The 17,542-nt window shown below is 43.3% G+C and overlaps 2 protein-coding genes across 7 annotated transcripts in view; both read right to left on the bottom strand.

The window, feature by feature from the left end:
* itgb5 (integrin, beta 5) overlaps positions 1-8,323 on the bottom strand; it is a 31,043-nt gene extending 22,720 nt beyond the window's left edge. The window contains exons 1-9 of the mRNA XM_084688992.1: positions 7,736-8,323; positions 7,341-7,426; positions 6,717-6,924; positions 6,337-6,586; positions 5,292-5,460; positions 3,847-4,008; positions 2,471-2,566; positions 2,290-2,379; positions 400-534 (exon numbers count right to left, since the gene is read on the bottom strand). Coding sequence (XP_084545118.1) covers positions 400-534; positions 2,290-2,379; positions 2,471-2,566; positions 3,847-4,008; positions 5,292-5,460; positions 6,337-6,586; positions 6,717-6,924; positions 7,341-7,426; positions 7,736-7,814 — 1,275 coding nt within the window. The 5' untranslated portion in view covers positions 7,815-8,323. The remainder of the gene's footprint in view (positions 1-399; positions 535-2,289; positions 2,380-2,470; positions 2,567-3,846; positions 4,009-5,291; positions 5,461-6,336; positions 6,587-6,716; positions 6,925-7,340; positions 7,427-7,735) is intronic.
* A 622-nt stretch (positions 8,324-8,945) lies between these two features.
* rbm44 (RNA binding motif protein 44) lies at positions 8,946-16,125 on the bottom strand. Of its 6 annotated transcripts, none has more exons than XM_084689936.1 (18): positions 15,086-15,725; positions 14,735-14,870; positions 14,381-14,426; positions 14,147-14,253; positions 13,882-13,956; positions 13,728-13,788; positions 13,516-13,637; positions 12,305-13,350; positions 12,157-12,218; positions 11,895-12,059; positions 11,642-11,807; positions 11,486-11,520; positions 11,297-11,369; positions 11,046-11,160; positions 10,772-10,959; positions 10,398-10,471; positions 10,000-10,258; positions 8,946-9,790 (listed from the first exon to the last, which is right to left on the bottom strand). In XM_084689936.1, exons 2-18 carry the CDS (start codon positions 14,865-14,867, stop codon positions 9,515-9,517), a joined length of 3,003 nt encoding a protein of 1,000 aa, XP_084546062.1. In that variant the 5' UTR covers positions 14,868-14,870; positions 15,086-15,725; the 3' UTR covers positions 8,946-9,514. The 6 variants fall into 6 exon arrangements, with proteins under 6 accessions (XP_084546062.1, XP_084546063.1, XP_084546064.1 ...); XM_084689937.1 differs by having other exon boundaries at positions 14,381-14,408; XM_084689938.1 differs by having other exon boundaries at positions 14,801-14,870; positions 15,086-15,722.
* Positions 16,126-17,542: the final 1,417 nt, after the last annotated feature.

Raw genomic sequence — 17,542 nt, 5'->3', positions numbered from 1 at the left:
GATTTCAAACCTGGCAACAGTTCCACACAGGGCCAATATTGTTACCAGGGAGGTTATAAGCCTTCTCTCAGAAGCTGCTTTAGTTTGATCTAATCAAACAGGAACTCTACTCCTCAACGTTAAGAGGATTGAAAGGTCACAGTTCACCATCTCTGCCAAGTCTCAACATGCTTTCTTTTGTCTCTCAATGGAATGGTCTGAGTAGGATGGATCCTGTACGTGGTGACTCTTCTGAACATAGCATGGATACCAGTTACCCCGACACTCGCTGAGAAGAACCCGGATTTCATCTGGCCACAGGCTGTAATCGAATTCAAGAGGGCCCATTGGGTTGGATCATTCATTGAGTTACCCCACCTCCAGATGACTTCCTTTGAACAGAGTGGGAGAGAGACTAACCGTGTCTCCTATCTTGAGGTCGGCACACTTCCTGAGGCCCGGCAGAGGTTGTCCGTCCTGGCAGGTAGCGCTGAAGGACAGACTGAGGTCCTCAGGGTGGTCCCACACTGTCAGTTCCACCTTGGAGCGGATGTTCTGGTCAGAAGGACAGAGAGAGAGTGTTTATGGTGTGTAGATATAACATGGTTTTGAACAGTAAGTTACCATTTATAGTTTTGGGCAAAATGTGACAGAAGTTAAAATAAAATCAATATTTATTCTGATCAGATATCTCAAATGACAAACTGTGATCAATAATCACTGTCAAAGTATGTCTGTATATCAGAGCTGAAACGTAAGGTTGTCACACCATTTGAATGTGCTTTTTCCATGTCTCACACTGTAACCACAACTAAATCTGCTACTCAGCAATTTATAATGAAGCCAGCTGCATCTTACTCAATATGTTTGGAGTCAGGGTGGAAAAGAGAGAAACTAGAAAATACACTTTTGGTCAGGTCTTGGTTTGGGCATGATGGATTGCATAAATTCTGTATTCCCTATCTCCTATATTTCTCCCCCCAAAAAAACAGATGTTGGAGGCAGAATCATGGATGGGGAGTATGTGTTTGGAGCCTTAGTTTGTGTATGTGCCAGATGGGGGTTAATTCCTCATGTTTACATGTGCATTCACTCATACATGTTCCTGTTTTCTTGTGACTGTAACTGGGAAAACAGGAACCATTCCTTACAAACACCATGATGAAAGGATACCTTTCTCTCTCTCGCTGATTTAAAGGTTATGGAATTCTTTTAATTTCACAATTCCTGTTAACGACTACAGAAACTGATTGTGGCGAGAAAAGGACTCTTGTTACAAAGAAAATGCAGTTGAATGTCATTATGACAAAAAGCTTTTTCGATCTTTACTTTGCATCATGTGCCTGAAATGATTATCAGTTCTGGACTAAACCCACAGTGTGTGCAAAAACAAGTTGTTGTTTCTCTTCACTGCTCAGAGCAAAAGTAGCTTCGTAGACAAAAAACACAAAGCTGAAGAGAAAAGATTTGGCTACGAAAAAAGAAACAATCCAGAAACTGTCTGAGGTTTGACATCTGAAAGCACAGGCACACAATACTCTCTTTGCATTCTCACTTTTCTCTCTCAAACTGACGAACAATGTAAATTATAAAACATTATTGTTTAGCTCACGGCCAAGTCTAGCCAGTCTGGCAGAGTGCTCACTGAAATGAAGCCCCGAATGTTGACAGAGAAAAAACAGCTATCCCATCATGCCTAGGGATGATGGATGCTCAGAAAGAGGATTACGAGGGTGTTCACTTTGACAGTTATGAACACAAACATTCAGGGATAAATGAGGGCCAAACATAAATCTGGTTAAAAGGAGGTTATACTTCACATTTAACTTGACCCATACAGTAAAATTGAAGTGTAGCCATCTTCTGCTGAATAATGTGTCTAGTTTGGACTTCCAGTGTTAGATTAAATTTACCGCTTTGAAATATGTGGATGTGCACTCAGATTTACCCTTGAACGTACTCAAAGGGGCTCGGGCTCTGGGCCAAACACTGTTCTTTAACTATAAGCATAATTCTCGCAGAATTAGACACTTGGTTCTTGAGTGTGAGCAAACAGTAAGCTCCAGTCTGGATCTCTGGCCACACAGTGATTATACGGAGGCTTGATCATAGGGTAAGATACATAGCAGGGAGCTACAGAGCTGTAAACGACAGAGTCTCAGTGTTCAGGAGTCAGATCCCCCTCCTAAGGGAGCTGTGCAGTAAGCAGAGACAGTCTTGAGCCAGTTGTCTGTCTCTTGATTCACAGTAGGTGAGAGTGGAAACAAGACCACACACACACACAATATGGAGCAATGCTCCTTTACTTACATTGTAGGCATTGATGATTAGCTGGATAATGTTTTTTGAGTCCTGATCCAGGATCTCCACAGTGGTCCCTGGTATTAGGGCTGTAAAGTTCTTCACAAGCAAATGAACAGAAATGTAACACACACACACATACAATTCTGATTATCTTTAAAGATAATGATTACTACTAGAGTTATGATACCTTGTAAATGACATAGAGTCGTTTAGTCACAGCAAAGATAAGATAAATGTTGTTCTCTGCCAGCTTCTCTCCCAAGAGAGCCAAAGATGGGTAGTCCTGCGAGAGACGAGAGAGCCAGAGACAGACGGAGAGAGGCAGACAGAAAGACACAGCGTGTTGTCATTTCCTTTCAATAGCCTGGCAAGCTCCCAAATCATCAGGTCAGGAAGTTAGTCGAGGGAAGTCATTGCTCTTCAGATTCCAGTGTCATGTTTACATTGGAGTCGCCTGCCACTTCCTCCCACGCCAGCAGCAAGGGCTGGAAACTAAGCTTGAGGTGGCTCATTAAAGCTGTGACATAGACCGTCTACTCAAGCAATATTAAATCAGGACAATTTTCTGATGTTCTAGTAGACACTAATTAATTTGCAATGAGATATCCACTTAAGGTGAACTGTGAGGAACTCATGCATTGAACAGCTTATCCAGTTCACTGGTTTCGCACACAAACAAAGCAGGGTTGTGCTGTTGTGGGAAGCACCGATTATTTTCTGAAAGGAACGAGCTCAACCCGTTTAAAGATTTAACATGGAGGTGCCATTGATGATCCATGTTTTGGACTTGACCTGTCTGTCAAACTAGCACAGTTAACATAAGAGTAAGAGGGACACCATACAAAATGTTTTTGGGAATGACAAGAATACTACTGTAGTCAAGTAGTCTACCGTCGTGTAATTTATGTAAGACGTTTTTGTATTTCATTATGGACTGAGTGCAATCCACATGATGTTAATTAGGTTGTTATTGCATCAGCTTTTAGAATCTAAACAGTAATGGACAAGGAGTGCATGACAATTGATTGAAATTGGCTCCATTTTTAAACAACATGACTTGTGTGGGTCGTTTGAAATCTCTCCAGGTCTCCATTCAAGACTGCTGCTAAATGCCCACTGTCTGTAGGCTCAATAAATACCCCCTCAAGCCACAGAGTCTGTACTGGTAAAAAAACAAGGCTTGAAGGAGACAATTATGTCAATTTAGGCATGGCGGGGAGTCCCTACTGTTAGTCATTTGGTGTTTGAATGAGACAGGAGCCATGCAGGACACAAAACCTTCTCCAGTCTTGCATACCTTCTTATCTTGGCCTGACCCTTGTCTCTATCACAGCTCCAGACTGGTGCCATTGTCAGAGGTCAGATGAGGTCATCCTAACCAGTTTTAACAGCCTACTTTATGTCTAAAGTACACCGTTACGTAAGGGACAATACTCACACTAATTTCACATCACATTTCAGGTTGAGAGTGACGCTGCTCTTAGACCTCTAGGGTATTTACTTATTTGCACATGAAATAATAAAACTTCTCTCCCTTGCTAAGAAACTCGTCCAGATTCTTACCATTTCAGTGGAGGCGCTGTACTCGTTCTTCTCATTTAGGTGGCACTGGCCGTCGTGGGGCTGGACTAGGCCTCCCAGTTTACCGTCCAGGGCCAGATGGGGCACATCATCTGTGGCAAATACAAGGAGATGGAAGGCCTCCTTTCTCCAGCCTATCCTCTCCTGTCCAGGAGAACACACACAGCAGTTCAACAGGGTGAACCAAAAATAGCACTTTTTTTAAACGTTCTCAAACTGCAAAAAATCTACTCATATCTCACACAAACTAAACAAAGTTATAGTGATAAACCTTTATTGGGGTATACCCAAGTATGCACGTCATTAATATCCTAGTTGGATCCAAATAAACCATTTATAATAATATAAGCATTATATTAAGTGAAACGTAAGTCAACTACAGGAAACGTTAATTTTGAGCTAAACATGCCGCATCACTTTCCATGACATTGGTGCCAACTGACTGACAAAGAAGCAGAGATGAGAGGCAGATGATAGACAATAGAGAGCAACAAACAGAGCTTTATCCAGAAGGCCTCCATCAATAGGACCCAGTGCACAACAAAAGCTAGTGCCAGAGTGAGCAAGGCTCTGTGACTGCTGACTCAAAGTAATGATGCTAAACAAACCTGACCTTTCACCGGGCAGGGGCTGAAAAGCAGCCATTTGCAACACCTCATCCTGGGCACTGAGTCTCCGAAGTTTTTGCCATAAAGACTACAGTGGATTAGCTTTACAGGATTTGTTTGAATAACACACATTGTTTTGTTTTTGTCACTATAGCATTTAGCTGGCTGAATTATCCAATTTAGCTAAGCTGCGTGCCAGTAGTGTTGAAGTGTGTTCACTATCTGTGACTGGTACGTGTATCTGTGACCATTTCCTGTTGATAGTACATGAACGAAAAACACATTCTTTACTAAAGGAAACAATAAAGGCTAAGCAATTTGTGAACAGTTTACAATGGTTAGTCATTTGCAAAACAAAACATTCATTAAAACAGTTGAGTGAAGCACATTTAGTTTTGAGGCAACTGATCGTACAACTAAACCAGTCACTGTTTGAATCTTAACTGCTGTACCAAATTACTAGGTAGCGGCCAATGGGAGGGACTCATTCTCTCCCGTAGCAAACAATTAAGATGAGCGCTGAACATTGGGATGTGACTGGGCCTGTCCTTGACTAGCCCTCTTGTTTAACCAGCTGCACCGGATAGTACTTCCTGTTAAAGCCCCCTGGTGCCTTTAATTAACTGAAAAAAATATTACTACCTTCAATGGGGGAATCTAAAGAGCCTAAAAGACTCTTCCTTTTCTCCTTTCCAGTCAATGTTGAAAGGCAAACCTACTGAAGCTATTAGAGTGTGTTTTCACACAGTTTCAGTCATGAGGGAGGAGGTCAAAGATGAGTCAAAGACGAGGACATTTGACGTTTGATTGATAGCTCACCTTACAAACCGCAGCCTGCAAGATGGCATCAAACCCGCCCTCTGGGGCGTCACGGTTGCGAGACACCATCTGCTTCTGCACTTCCTCGTTGAAGCGGTCCACCTTGTCAGTCAGGGACAGAAGGTGTCGGAAACCAAACGAGGGAACACATTTTGGGAAGAGCTTGTATCTGCAGGGGAAGAGGTATAACAACTTCAGAGATTTAGCAACTCTGTACAGGCTATTCCTCATTACTAAATCATTAGTAAAAGTAAGTTGTTAATAAGGCATGTTTGCAATTTTTCTTAGTAAATATAGTAACGATCTACAATAAATGGGAACGGCCTTTCACAGTGGTAAAAATAACAATAACTTATAAATGAAAGAAGAAATGACTAAAAAAGATGGGTTCCAATGGAGGAGCCGATTGCTTTAATCCTGCATCCTGGCTCACATCCTGCCTCACACACATTCTAAATGTAGGGAATTTGAATGATTTCCCTTCCCAAAGCTTTGTGTGTATTATGGTTTGTCAGAGGTGAGCGTGCGTTCAGAATTGAATTGCATGCAATGTTATCTTTCATGTGTTCCTGCAGTGGCTATATATATATGACACACACAGGGAAGCTAGCAGGACTTCAGGCATAACCTACTTGGGCAGTGATGCGTAAGGGGAGTCAGTTAGTGCAGCATAATCTCACCTCCAGGGCAAATGTAGTGTGCGGCTGCTTTTCAGCCTGGTACTATTTCTATTTCCTTTCAGTCAACATTGACCCAACCAACAACTTTGAATCTCTAACATGTTAGACATGGCTAGACAGCCTCCATTTCATGAATCTTATACACAGTGTATTATCTATCTGGGGAATCGCAGAGCGTGTCTCAGTTATAAAATTGGATTAAATGTGGAACTACAGCACCGGCACACCAGCTAAAAGTTAATAGTAAAAACTTTTTTTTTCTAAATTCTTGTAAATTATATTTCTTTCTTCATCTCATTAAGTCTCATTTCTGTTTCACATGATGTTGTCTGAGGAATTCTAACCACCATCAGTGTTTTTCTCACCCATCACATGGGTTATCCTGGTACTTGGGTGCCGTATAGGAGAACGGCGACATATTCTTGTCCACAAAGGAGCCAAAGCCCAGTCTGAAGTTGCTGGTGAGTTTTCCCATCTCATCAGCAAGTTTGGTGCCTAGGTTGCGTATGGTGTCCAGGTCGTCCTTCATGGAAAGCGACAGATCCATAAGGTAGTAGAGATCCACCGGGTAATCCTCCACCTGACGAACCTGCACCTCAAATGATTCCTGGTCCCCTGGAGAAGACAGGGGCAGGGGCAGGGGCAGGGGGTATGATTCACCACGTTCAGTAGATCAGATACTGAGCCTTCACTTTCAAAACGTTTTCAATCATTTGTTTCCCACGACGTCCCTGACTAGACATACCTGGTCGAAGACTCAGAGAGATCTTCTGGGGCATGATCTGGATGACGTCATACTGAGTCGGTCCCGACCCCTTGGAGCTCAGGGGTTCGCTCTTCAGCACCGAGGCGGTGCTCCTGGGGTTCTCGATGAAGCGAGCATCACAACCTCGCTTCTGCAGATTCTGACTCAGATCACACCGTGATATGAGGGTCCGCACCCTACCAAATTCCTGTAAGGACAAAAAAATGCAGGTCATCGAGTGTGTGTACAACGTACTTCCACCTCTTTGGTTGCAGTTCAGCTCAGGTGAGAAATTACAGCTCAGGACTGGGCCTGTGGTGAGCTCTCAGAGGTTTGGTAATGAAGTGAAAAGATATTAAATGTTGTTGTTTTTTGTTTTTTTCGCGGTGATGTGAGACTTCTTAATGCTGTGTCAAGTAAATCTGCTTCTATTTACACATAACAAAAAGTGTGCCAAAATCTACATGTCAATGTTTGGGTCATATCACCAAATGCTCAACTCCATGTTCCATATTTCTTCTTTATTTGGCTTTAGCTAGATCCTAATAAGTCCTCGAATCGAAATAGAATAGTTATTTCAGTTTTGGCATGTTAAGACATTAGAGCTACACGTTGTCAACCTACCTCTTGAGAGCACCATGCGCAGCTAGGGTGGATGAGAAGACATTCCTCGCAGGATGTAGCGCTGCCACTCATGCATATATTAAGACCTGAGAGAAGTAATACAAGAAGGGAACACAACATTTTGAATGTCAACATTATAACACACATAGCACAGAAACGTGTCCGATCATTCTATACATTAGTAAACAAGTTAAGAGACACAGAAAGAAAGACATAACGACGTGCAGTTTAACTTGGCCAGACAAACAAATTATTTGGTAACAGTGTTTGCATCAGTTCAGTGACTCCTGTAATAACATAGAGGTGTGACATTGCAACACAGCGACAGTGACCATTGTTTGAGACAATGCTATCACAAAAAAAATACAGCTCATGCATGTAAACATGTTCCTTACCTTTGACACTTGGAATAAATATTACCCAAACCATGCAGCTGAGAGCTGTACGGTACGTCAACAGCCAAGGACTCCACATATCGTTTAGCACGCTCAGTTCAAGATTCCCGTTAGTTAAGTTTACTGGCGCAAAGTATGTTGTCGGCAGTCGGATCTCATTAGACTAAAGCTCTGTCGTCTTGATCGGTGCAGAATATTGAGACGGTCTCTTTGTCCATTACCAGTCCAGCAAAACTTTGTGGCACCATACTATATCCGCGTCTAGATGATATCACCTATTCCTCAGTCATTTCGAAGATCGGGAACAAAACCATCCAAGAAGTTTGAACTGGGTTCAGGTCAAGAACTGCAATTCCCTTTATCATTAGATGTCTACCAAGCACGCGGTTCATTGCAATCTAACAAACACCCTTGCTTATTTTTAAACTTTTCATTCGGAGACAAACTACCTAAATAGCAAGTCAAACCTTTTCTAAATGACGGTATGGTTCAAAGTTGACATATTCAAACCAATGTGACAATCTCGTTCTTCCAAACCTACTTCGCGTCGTTCAGTCCCCAGTACGCGTTGGCTACCATTGGAGTGGAGTCTCCGCCTATATTCTTAAGTAGGGGAGATGGGAGGGGTAGAGGAGGGGTGGGGGGTTCGTTTGTTTACCATCTCACTGAATTACTTTTGTGACGTTATATTATCAATGTCTTTAACACATAACCATTACACACTGAGTAACACATCATATTCAATGGTACACCCTAACTTTAAGCCAGTAATGAAGTGTTGAGGCAAATATGTATTTTTTGCAGTTACTTGAATAATTGAAAATATTGCCATTCATTATTGATGAATGCCATCCAAGTAGCAGTATTGGCTTCATCACATACATGATCACGTTGGTAAAGCCCACTGTTATTTTTGATCGGGACGAAAATGCATCAGTGCTGCCACAATGTGTCCAATCACGTGACCCCTTGTAATAACTATACCACCTGTTAAAAAAAGAGTGGCGTTTTGCACTGTTGGTTGCGGGAAAGGTATACCGTTTACATTTACAAGGGGAATTCTTTATATGGAAAACATCCGTGCGCACTCAGGAAAATGATGACGTTTAATAATGTTCCTGAATATATAACCATGACATCCTTTAATGCATTAATAACTAAAAAGTGCGCCATCTACTGGATCACAAATGGATCACCCTCTAACAGCTACTGTATTTCATAACCTTTTAATAAATACCGAAACAAGAATGCAGGAACTTTGAATCTTTTAATCAAACTAAGAAACACCGGAGGGTAAAAAACAGACTTGAGGTTATTAACCAGCCTCTAACAGGCAAACTGTAAATAACTGACATACACTTTTTATCAGTGAGGAATGCTAGGTCAAGGGACATTTTTTGTTTAATCAACTGACTTGACTTTTGTTCAAAAACACTTTTAACATTAACGTACTTAAGATTTCAACAACTGGATCTAACAAAAAATTAAGAAAACAGCCTTTCATCAATAAGATACAAATGTAGTAATAGGCAAAACGTGAACAGTACAACAAAATGTACATTACATTCAAATTAATGTGTACTAGTTGTAATAAACCCTCACCCTTTTACGGAAACCAGACAAAAAAATGATAGGAGTTGCTTACACAAGTAGCAGCCACTGGTGGACTATCAATGCTTCCAACTGCAAACGTTGTAAAAGGGTCATTTTAGGGCCTCTGTGTAATTTGAACGATTATTTATTACTATACCCGTCTTAGAGAATCATGAAGCCTAACTTCTACCCTTTCATAATCTTAGATTTGGTCAGAAGGTCGGAGGTCATATCCACGATCATGCTGAGCGGCAGGCCGCTGAGGTAGCCCTGATGTTTGGCCCTCAGCTCCAGCAGGGCATCCACGATCCTCTGTCTCCCTGCCTCTGGGTGCTGCGCCGTCAGCCGGGACATCAGAGTGTCAAAGCTGCCCATCGTGGCGTAGTGCTGGGGCACACAGGTACCTGAGGCTGTGGGTGAGTCGCAGACCACGGTCCTTTTCTCTAGGAAGGGCCGGAAAGGCTAGGAGGACACACAGGAACAGACACGGATGAGGCTTTACTACCGTGCCTGGTAAGCGCAGGTTACGTATATTCATAGACTGTATGAGACTGCCATAGGTACCCTTTGACATTTTATTGTATGCTGTGTGGTTTTAGATCTTATATATCTTACAACGTAGCATTAAAGTGTATACCCACCTTCCCTATTTTGTTTATACTTTAGCTCACCTTTACATAGGTGGTAGTGCAGTGGCTCTCGGATGAGCTTTGGGGCCTCTGGTTGTCCCCTGAAGGCTGTGGACTCAGTGTGGTGCTGGAGCTCTGAGGCTGGGTTGTCGTCCCCAGGCTCTGGTTCTCATCTGAGCCCCCAGGGTTGGGTCTCTGAATATGTTCCACATGCAGCCTGTGGCCCTGTATGATATGGCCACTCATCTCACCAACCGCAGCCTCAGCAAAGTTGGAACCGCTGATGGTCACTATTGCAGCCCTGCATTAACGAAGGAAGCAATATTAAATTAAATAGTGGTCCAATAGATTTTGTAGGCTTGCGTTAACGTTCTCGACAATGGGATACATGCATGTCCCTGAACAAGATTTGTGTATTTGTCATAGATAATGGTTCTTACTTGAGGTTGTTTCTGAAGGTGGAAATGCTTACTTCAGATGCCTGATACTTTTCAAATAACAGCATTAAGTCACCCTGTAAAATATAGAAATGTGGATCTAGCACCTCCTGCTGTTAAATGTGAGGCAGAGTAAAATACCACGTGCTATTCTCTAGTGACTAGTCTGTAGGCATTTCTAGTGACTAGTCTATAGGCACTTCTCATCATGAGAAATATAAAACCATCGTGTAAAATGTCCTGATATAGTATGGTTGTCGTGACTATGATTTCAGGTCGACATGGCTTGAGATCAAGCAGAGAGAAACTCATGAACCAAAGCCCCGTTAGCGTAACTCAGGTGCAGCGCTTGTGTATTGTTGTGCAAACGTGACTACCTCAGTCACATCACTGGGAAATTGTGTTACACAGAGGAGAGAGCTGTGGTATGTATCCTGTCCCTGGACAGCTCCTCCATCATCTGCCTCTGCCCTCTGGGTTTTGGCCTTTGCGGTAGCCACGGCAGGCCAAAGATCCTCCTCAGCATCATACCAGGCCTCACTGGAGTTGAGCTCCTTCCCTCCACCTGTGACAGAATGAGACTGTCGAGACGCTCTCCTCCACTGCCTGATAACCCCTCACCCCTGAAGCCTGGAGTGGAGCACGGCAAACCTGGCTTGCGTCCATGGTGGAACCCTGTCGGCTGAGGAAGGAGGATGACCGCCTTCCCCGTCTTGTTGCTCCCAACCTTGGGGAGGCAAACTGGACCTCTCCCTCTCTCACCCGTCTGTAGAAAGGAAAGGCAAAGAGAACATGCACACACAATGATGATATCCTGTCTTTGATCATTCTACATACAGTACCAGTCAAAACTGGTACTGTATATTTCCATATCTACATGTATTACCATGTAGATTCTGTACCTGAGAGCCAGTGCTGGCAGGGGGGCGGACATCACCTCCTCCGGCCGTCTGCTGGGAGCTCCTCTCTGAGACACTGGAACACAAAAACAGACCCAGCAGCAACATGGAGGTTCAAAGTGCAAAGTAGATTATGAGCGGCTTGTAACAGCAATGCTTCTAAAACAACCTAAGCCCAGTTTAAATACCTACAGAGAAGAAGCTCTTTCCAAGGTCTCTCCAATGATCTGGACGGGGAAAAGATGCAAATGTAACTGGTTTGACTGCAATATTTCCAGGACAGGTGAGTTTAGTGCATATAAATGTTGGTATGGTCAATATGTCACACTGTGTGTCTAAATCTTTGACCTGGGCAGGGATGTAGCAGGTGGCTGAGGTGATCTTTTGGGAGTCCACAGCCAGCGGTTTTAGCTGGTCTAGGGGAATTCCAGCCAGGATCTTCTCCCTCATCTCTTTGTAGTCAGCCTCCAAGACCTTCAGAACCTCCAGAAGATTCTCAGGAGGCACTTCCACTCTGCAAACGGTGAACATAAAGAAACCTGAACCCTTCAAATTTGCATCTTGTAGGAACATTAGGGGCGGGCACATTAGGGGCCCTTACCCTTGGAGCAGACGGTCACCCTCAGGTGATGTGTAGTAGCGCCTCCAGCAGTGCTGCTGGCACATTCCATACTGCAGAGCCACCAGGCACAGCTCTGCCCGCCGGGCACGCTGGGCAGAGTTACAGCCACAGCTACTCTCGCCTTCCCTCCCAGCACCAGCTGATCTAAAATGAACACATACCCACCAGCAGAGGTTTAAACGTGGGCAGGCAATTGGCTAGAAATGATATTATGAACAGCAGAATGACCCGGTACCCGGACCTTTCCATTTTCCCTTTTAATTCCTGAAGATCCTCCTCAGCAACTTTCAGCTTCCTGAATTCCTATGGGAAGAAGAAACGTAGTCGAATAACAATTTGAGGGACTACTGTATGTCTATTATGGATCACATAAGGAGGGCTTGCTCTACCTTAGCCAAAAAGTCCAGGTCGGCCATGTAGACCTCAGTATTGACAGACCTGTCAGCTGTAGATGGGCCCTGAGTCTGAGTCTGGATATGTTGCTGGCAACCAGCCAGACTGGAGTTTGGACCAACACAGACGTCATGGGTGGAGACAGGGGGTAGTGTATTAGTGGACCCGTCTGTCATAATAGCTTTGTGGGGTGATCTGGGAAAGTTAAATGCAGCTACACTTGTCACCATGGCCTTGCTAGGGCTGACTGGAGCATGTGCACTGTTGACCAGATGGATCCTTTCACTTGTCTGACATAGGAGTATGCTCTTGTCCTCCTCCATGATACTGTGGAAGTCCTCTTCCTCCTCGTTTTCCTGCCGGCACCTTAAACCCTCCTCTCTCCTGACTGGGTCTCCTGGGCCGTCCTCCACATCGTATGTACAATTACAGGACTTGTTGAGGTAGTGCTCTTTCTCCTCCAATGGGCAGGAGGATGCTACGCTGACCCCGTCTAGAGGTTCCTCTGCACTTCCTCTATTGGCCAACAGGGAGTCATCACCTTCAGCCTCCGCTGACTGGCTGCTGTTATTCCACTCAGTGCGGTCCAGCCTGGTGCTGCTGAAGCTGCTGTACTCTGGAGGCGTCTCGTCCGCTATCGTAGGATACTCTGCGTCTGCACAGGGCCCGCCCTGGAACCCCATGGCCCCCTTCTGGCTACACATCTCCAGCTCCATATCCAGAGAGAAGTTTGCCTGAGCAGAGGGGTCATCCTGCTTGGCCCCTTCCTCCCACAGCTGGGGCTGGTGCTGTGTCGGGACAACTGAGCAGGGCGCCTCCTGGTGGCTAGGAGGCTCCCCAAGCACTTGGCTGCTGACGTCGCAGGCTGACTGGAAGCTCTCGTGCAGTGTTTGCAGGTGGTTATCCTTGGAGATGGGATCCAGGGGACATGGACTCCCAGTGGACCCCCAGTGGGCTTTCTGGCTTCCTACTGCACTCCCCTCAGCACAGTTTAAGAGGTCATTCAAATTTTTTGGACCAAGTTGTAACTCTGTATCTTGATCTGTATAGCGATGAAAATGGTCAAATACAACAAGCATGTATTACATGTACATATAACATTTTCAATAAGCATATTTGGTACTGTTTAACCATCAAATCAGCCTGGCAGTTCAAGAAACAAATGTGCAACAGACAAACATGTACACGTAAGAATGGTCTGTAGCACCTCCTGAATCCATCCCCATTTGGAAAGGTGCAGTACATCGTCTGCACCTCTGTCCTCCAGACGGACAACTGGTGCCACAGTTCAAACATTCTGTCACGCCGTAGAATGTGGGCCTCCTGGATCTGAAAGCACAAAATCAAATACCTGCAAATTGCATTCACAACATATATATATATTTTTTTTTTTACTGTTTTTTAGTGATGAGCACATACTTGTTGAGATTGACTGACATCGTTTGTAGTGGTCTGTAGCTTTCCGCGGCTGGGTCTGTGCCTTTTCCAAACAAAAACAGAGACAGTGAAACCCAATGTCTGTTCGCACAAATCAATGTTCTGAAATGGCCACAAGAAAAATAATTTAACTCACGCTTAACATACACAAACTGCTTGGTCACCTCCAAAGCTGGGTGCCTTTGTAAAAACCGCATGAAACCACCAGACTCTATGAAACAAGAAATACACCACATAGCTGAATTCTGTGTATCACAGAGATGTTACCAGTAGATCAGTTGTGATTTCCATTTAACAACTCCGATTAAGTGAATAATTGCAATTCCATCCATGGTTGTATTCCCTGTCAATACAGACCCTCCTACTTCTGTTGCATGGGTGTGTCCACATCATAGATCTACCTTGTATAAGTTTCTGGTCCTCTACAGGCAGTGCCAGGTACCAACCCAGCAGCTTGGCGTCAGTCAATTCCAGGATATTTGTGACCTTCACCAAATCAAACAAAGACCTGTAACATGGTGGAGAAGGCTGTCAGATGTAAACAGAACTGTCCAAGCTGCAGCACATGAGACCAGACTAAAAGTAGACCCTCTTACTGAAGACTTTACAAACATATCGGTTGTGTACAAGTATACCTGTTTAGAAGAAACTGCCGGCCATCATCTATGGATAGAAAACCATCTGTGTTGAGACAAATGTTTAGAAAGCCATTTGAAATGTAATAAGATGGGCATTTGGCAATACTGTGTGAACTGAGGACGAAGGACATTTGGTAAGAATTAAAAGTTGCTCTTTAAAAAGTTAAAGTAGGCTACATTTGATTACAAAGCTCCTTGTGTCCAACTCCATTATCAGGTTTTATGAGTACCTAGGTGGGTTATGTAAACGTGTTTGGGGTGGACAAGTGGGTTGTCATCAGTTTTATGGCTGTGTAGCAAACATATCTTTGAGAGACTTTCCTCCATGAAATATGTCAATTATAGACCTACTTTGAAACGAATGACGGTCAAAGGGAATCATCTGCAACTGAAAACTTCCCGAGCCATATGACATACCCGAAAGCTGCGGGGCATAAGGCGACGTCTGGGGCAAAGGTAATAGTAATGGAACGGGAAACCACATATTCTGGAAAATACAACCGTGTCATAAAACTCGCTATATGCGCCTGCTAAACAAAAACCAGGCCCATGAAAGTGGCATGCGGCATGGATAGCGTTTGGACATTCTTGACAAACCACATTTTAAACTCCAGATAATACACATTCATTGGGCAACAAAGACCGATCTGAATTTAGTGGGGTTTCAAAATGTTTACAATTTCTGTGCAATTATGAATTTACCTTTCCTTCTTGTGCCAACTCAGTAAATCTAAACGAGCTAATTAGGCTACTGACAGTGCCGATCACGTGACAGAAACCAGAACGCTGCCGAGCCGCTCTACCTGACAATCAAATCAGCTAGCATTTTGTTCAGTTTGTGGATAATCAAACTCCATTTAGCCTAGTCAAGAAATTCAAGTAAATGCCTGTCATAGCGTTTGTGAAAATAAATAGGGTCCAAACATTTACGCGTTTCATGACTGGTATAAACGCATAATGCATTAACTGCCACCGGGCACAAATTCCTATTAAATCAACACGGAATCAACTTATCAACATCTTGCATCATGGGCACAGCCACGTAGGCTACTGCACTAGTAAAGTAAATACAGCAAACCAATAAAATTAGGGGTAGCTACTAGCTAGCAAAATACAGATCAGTTTAACTTTTCGCCACAGTAGGCTAGCTAATGTAAGTTGATCCGTTTAACTCGTCCCAGACCCCAAATATCGGACCGTTTCCTCTGTTAATTTATTAAAGAAGATTTCAGCAACGAAAGTGACTTGATATGTAGGCCTATATACACCTTTAATTACATTCCGAATAAAAACTTCCTGTTTTGTTATTTATATATATAAACACGCCCTCAAACCATGTGTAGTGATGTATTGTGCAGCGTTAAACTTTAACATTTTCCATTGAAGGGTAACTTGCACTGTAGCTCTAATGTACAGTAATCTTATCTGTTTTAAAATTGAGAAACTGAGTTTGAACTAAGCTAAAGAATACCCTTTTCTGGTTTTACAGTTCAGTAGCTCTAACCGTTATCAACCGTTCTTTCAGCACTGTAGCACTGTATACAGCATTTGACACTGAGATCAGTGATTATGTTTAGGCCAATTACCTAAATTCTAAAATTATTTGGCCAATTAAAGCTTACATCTGTAAAGTAAAAGTTGTCATTACCAAGTTAATATATACAGAGTCTTGAATGTCGCAAAGTAGCCAGAAGCATCAGGCATGTGATCCTCAGGGGCTTGTTGTTGATGCAGTATTGTCTTTATACCACTGGGGGGCAGTCGGAGCACAACATACACCTTGCATTCGACACCTAGTATTAAGGTGATAAACTGGTAAATACTTTGCCCACTGGCCATGTTGTACTCAAAGCCATGGCTGTACTTACCTGCAAAACCTGCAAGACAAGGAATGCAAAACATGGCGGATTCATATTATTATTATTATTTTATTACCATTTTATACTGTTGTTTAGCAGTAGTGTCCAGCATGGTTGGTTTCCAAGAATGTGCGACAGTTAAGTCAATTGTGTCATACAGAGGATTAAGGTGACTGTGTTACAACAATTTAAAGATCATAATCAGGCTACTCCTAATAGAAGTGAACGTGAGGATCGACTTCCTATGAAGGTTACCATTTGATTAAGATAAATGGATCAGGCCGTAGGCCTACAGGCCAGGAATATTGACAGGGAGACTTTTTACATTCTTCATGAATGTGCCAGGGATACACAAAGCCTTATTCCCAAACTATTGATAGTAACTGTTCAGGCAGATGGCTTAGGGTCAAGGCCTAAATCCTATGCATTAGCTGCAATCCCCTAGTTTCCAAACAAAGGATCAATAAGTCACTTTGGATGCAGAATCATTAGCTGTCTGTAAAATTAAATAATGGAATATCCCTTTGACTTTGCCTGTGTTCTGCACTGAGGCATATGGTGGTGTGAGAACTTGGATATAGCCTACCAGGTACCTCTGATCCATAGATTAGGGAGGTGTAGGTGATAGCAGATAGACATTTTGGAGGCACGTCTGTCTTGATGGGTGTAGGCTAGAGGTCAAGGCCTTGAGCCATTTCCACAATGACGTGTGATCTGATTAGCCTCAGTCTAATCACTGTGATCTCTGTAAATGGATCAAGTCTATTAAATAGGGATCATTGCTAAACCTGAATCTTGTTGAGTAAAGGATACGCACATAACCAGTGGAAGCAACACTATGCATGTTACTTCAAAGAGAGCTAGACATGATCTAGGTCTTAGCCCTAGCTCATGACGTGAGGAGTTTACGCGTGCGGAGTCTGCACTTGGCGCATGTATTCTGGATGCTCTGTTACTTGCTTCACAAAAACACTGCTCACATCTTTACCAATATATATAGCTTGCATAGCTGTATTACAATGCTATATTTCCATTGTGTCTCGTAAAACAATATTGTTGTGCCTACAGATATAAAAGCCCTCATCAAATGCAATGTGCAGAAATGACTCCAAACCCATCCATCTTATAGTACCATTGCAGCTACTCTTCCAGTGTGGTCCAAGAACAGTCAGAGTGCTGTGTTAACAACCAGCATCCATTTCCCATACCTCCATGTGAGTGGAATATACATTTTACATGGGAACAGAGACCCTTCATTGTTGTTTTCGGCTACCACACCTCTGGGAATGGTTCTGGAGTT

This window comes from Hypomesus nipponensis, chromosome 23, assembly GCF_054491055.1.
Source record: "Hypomesus nipponensis isolate SF chromosome 23, ASM5449105v1, whole genome shotgun sequence".
NCBI classification, from domain to species: Eukaryota; Metazoa; Chordata; class Actinopteri; order Osmeriformes; family Osmeridae; genus Hypomesus; species Hypomesus nipponensis.
The sequence above is the reverse complement of the archived record's forward strand: the minus strand, read 5'-3'. Positions and strand labels throughout refer to the sequence as shown.

What these genes read in the sequence shown, in the direction of transcription:
- rbm44 (XM_084689936.1), bottom strand. Translation starts at nt 14,867, where the DNA reads ATGTGGTTTCCCGTTCCATTACTATTACCTTTGCCCCAGACGTCGCCT. An exon ending in GGTGACCGTCTGCTCCAAGG is followed by an intron (nt 11,808 to 11,894) that starts GTAAGGGCCCCT and finishes CACCGTTTGCAG; the next exon opens with AGTGGAAGTGCCTCCTGAGA. An exon ending in CTGCCAGCACTGGCTCTCAG is followed by an intron (nt 11,161 to 11,296) that starts GTACAGAATCTA and finishes TCCTTTCTACAG; the next exon opens with ACGGGTGAGAGAGGGAGAGG.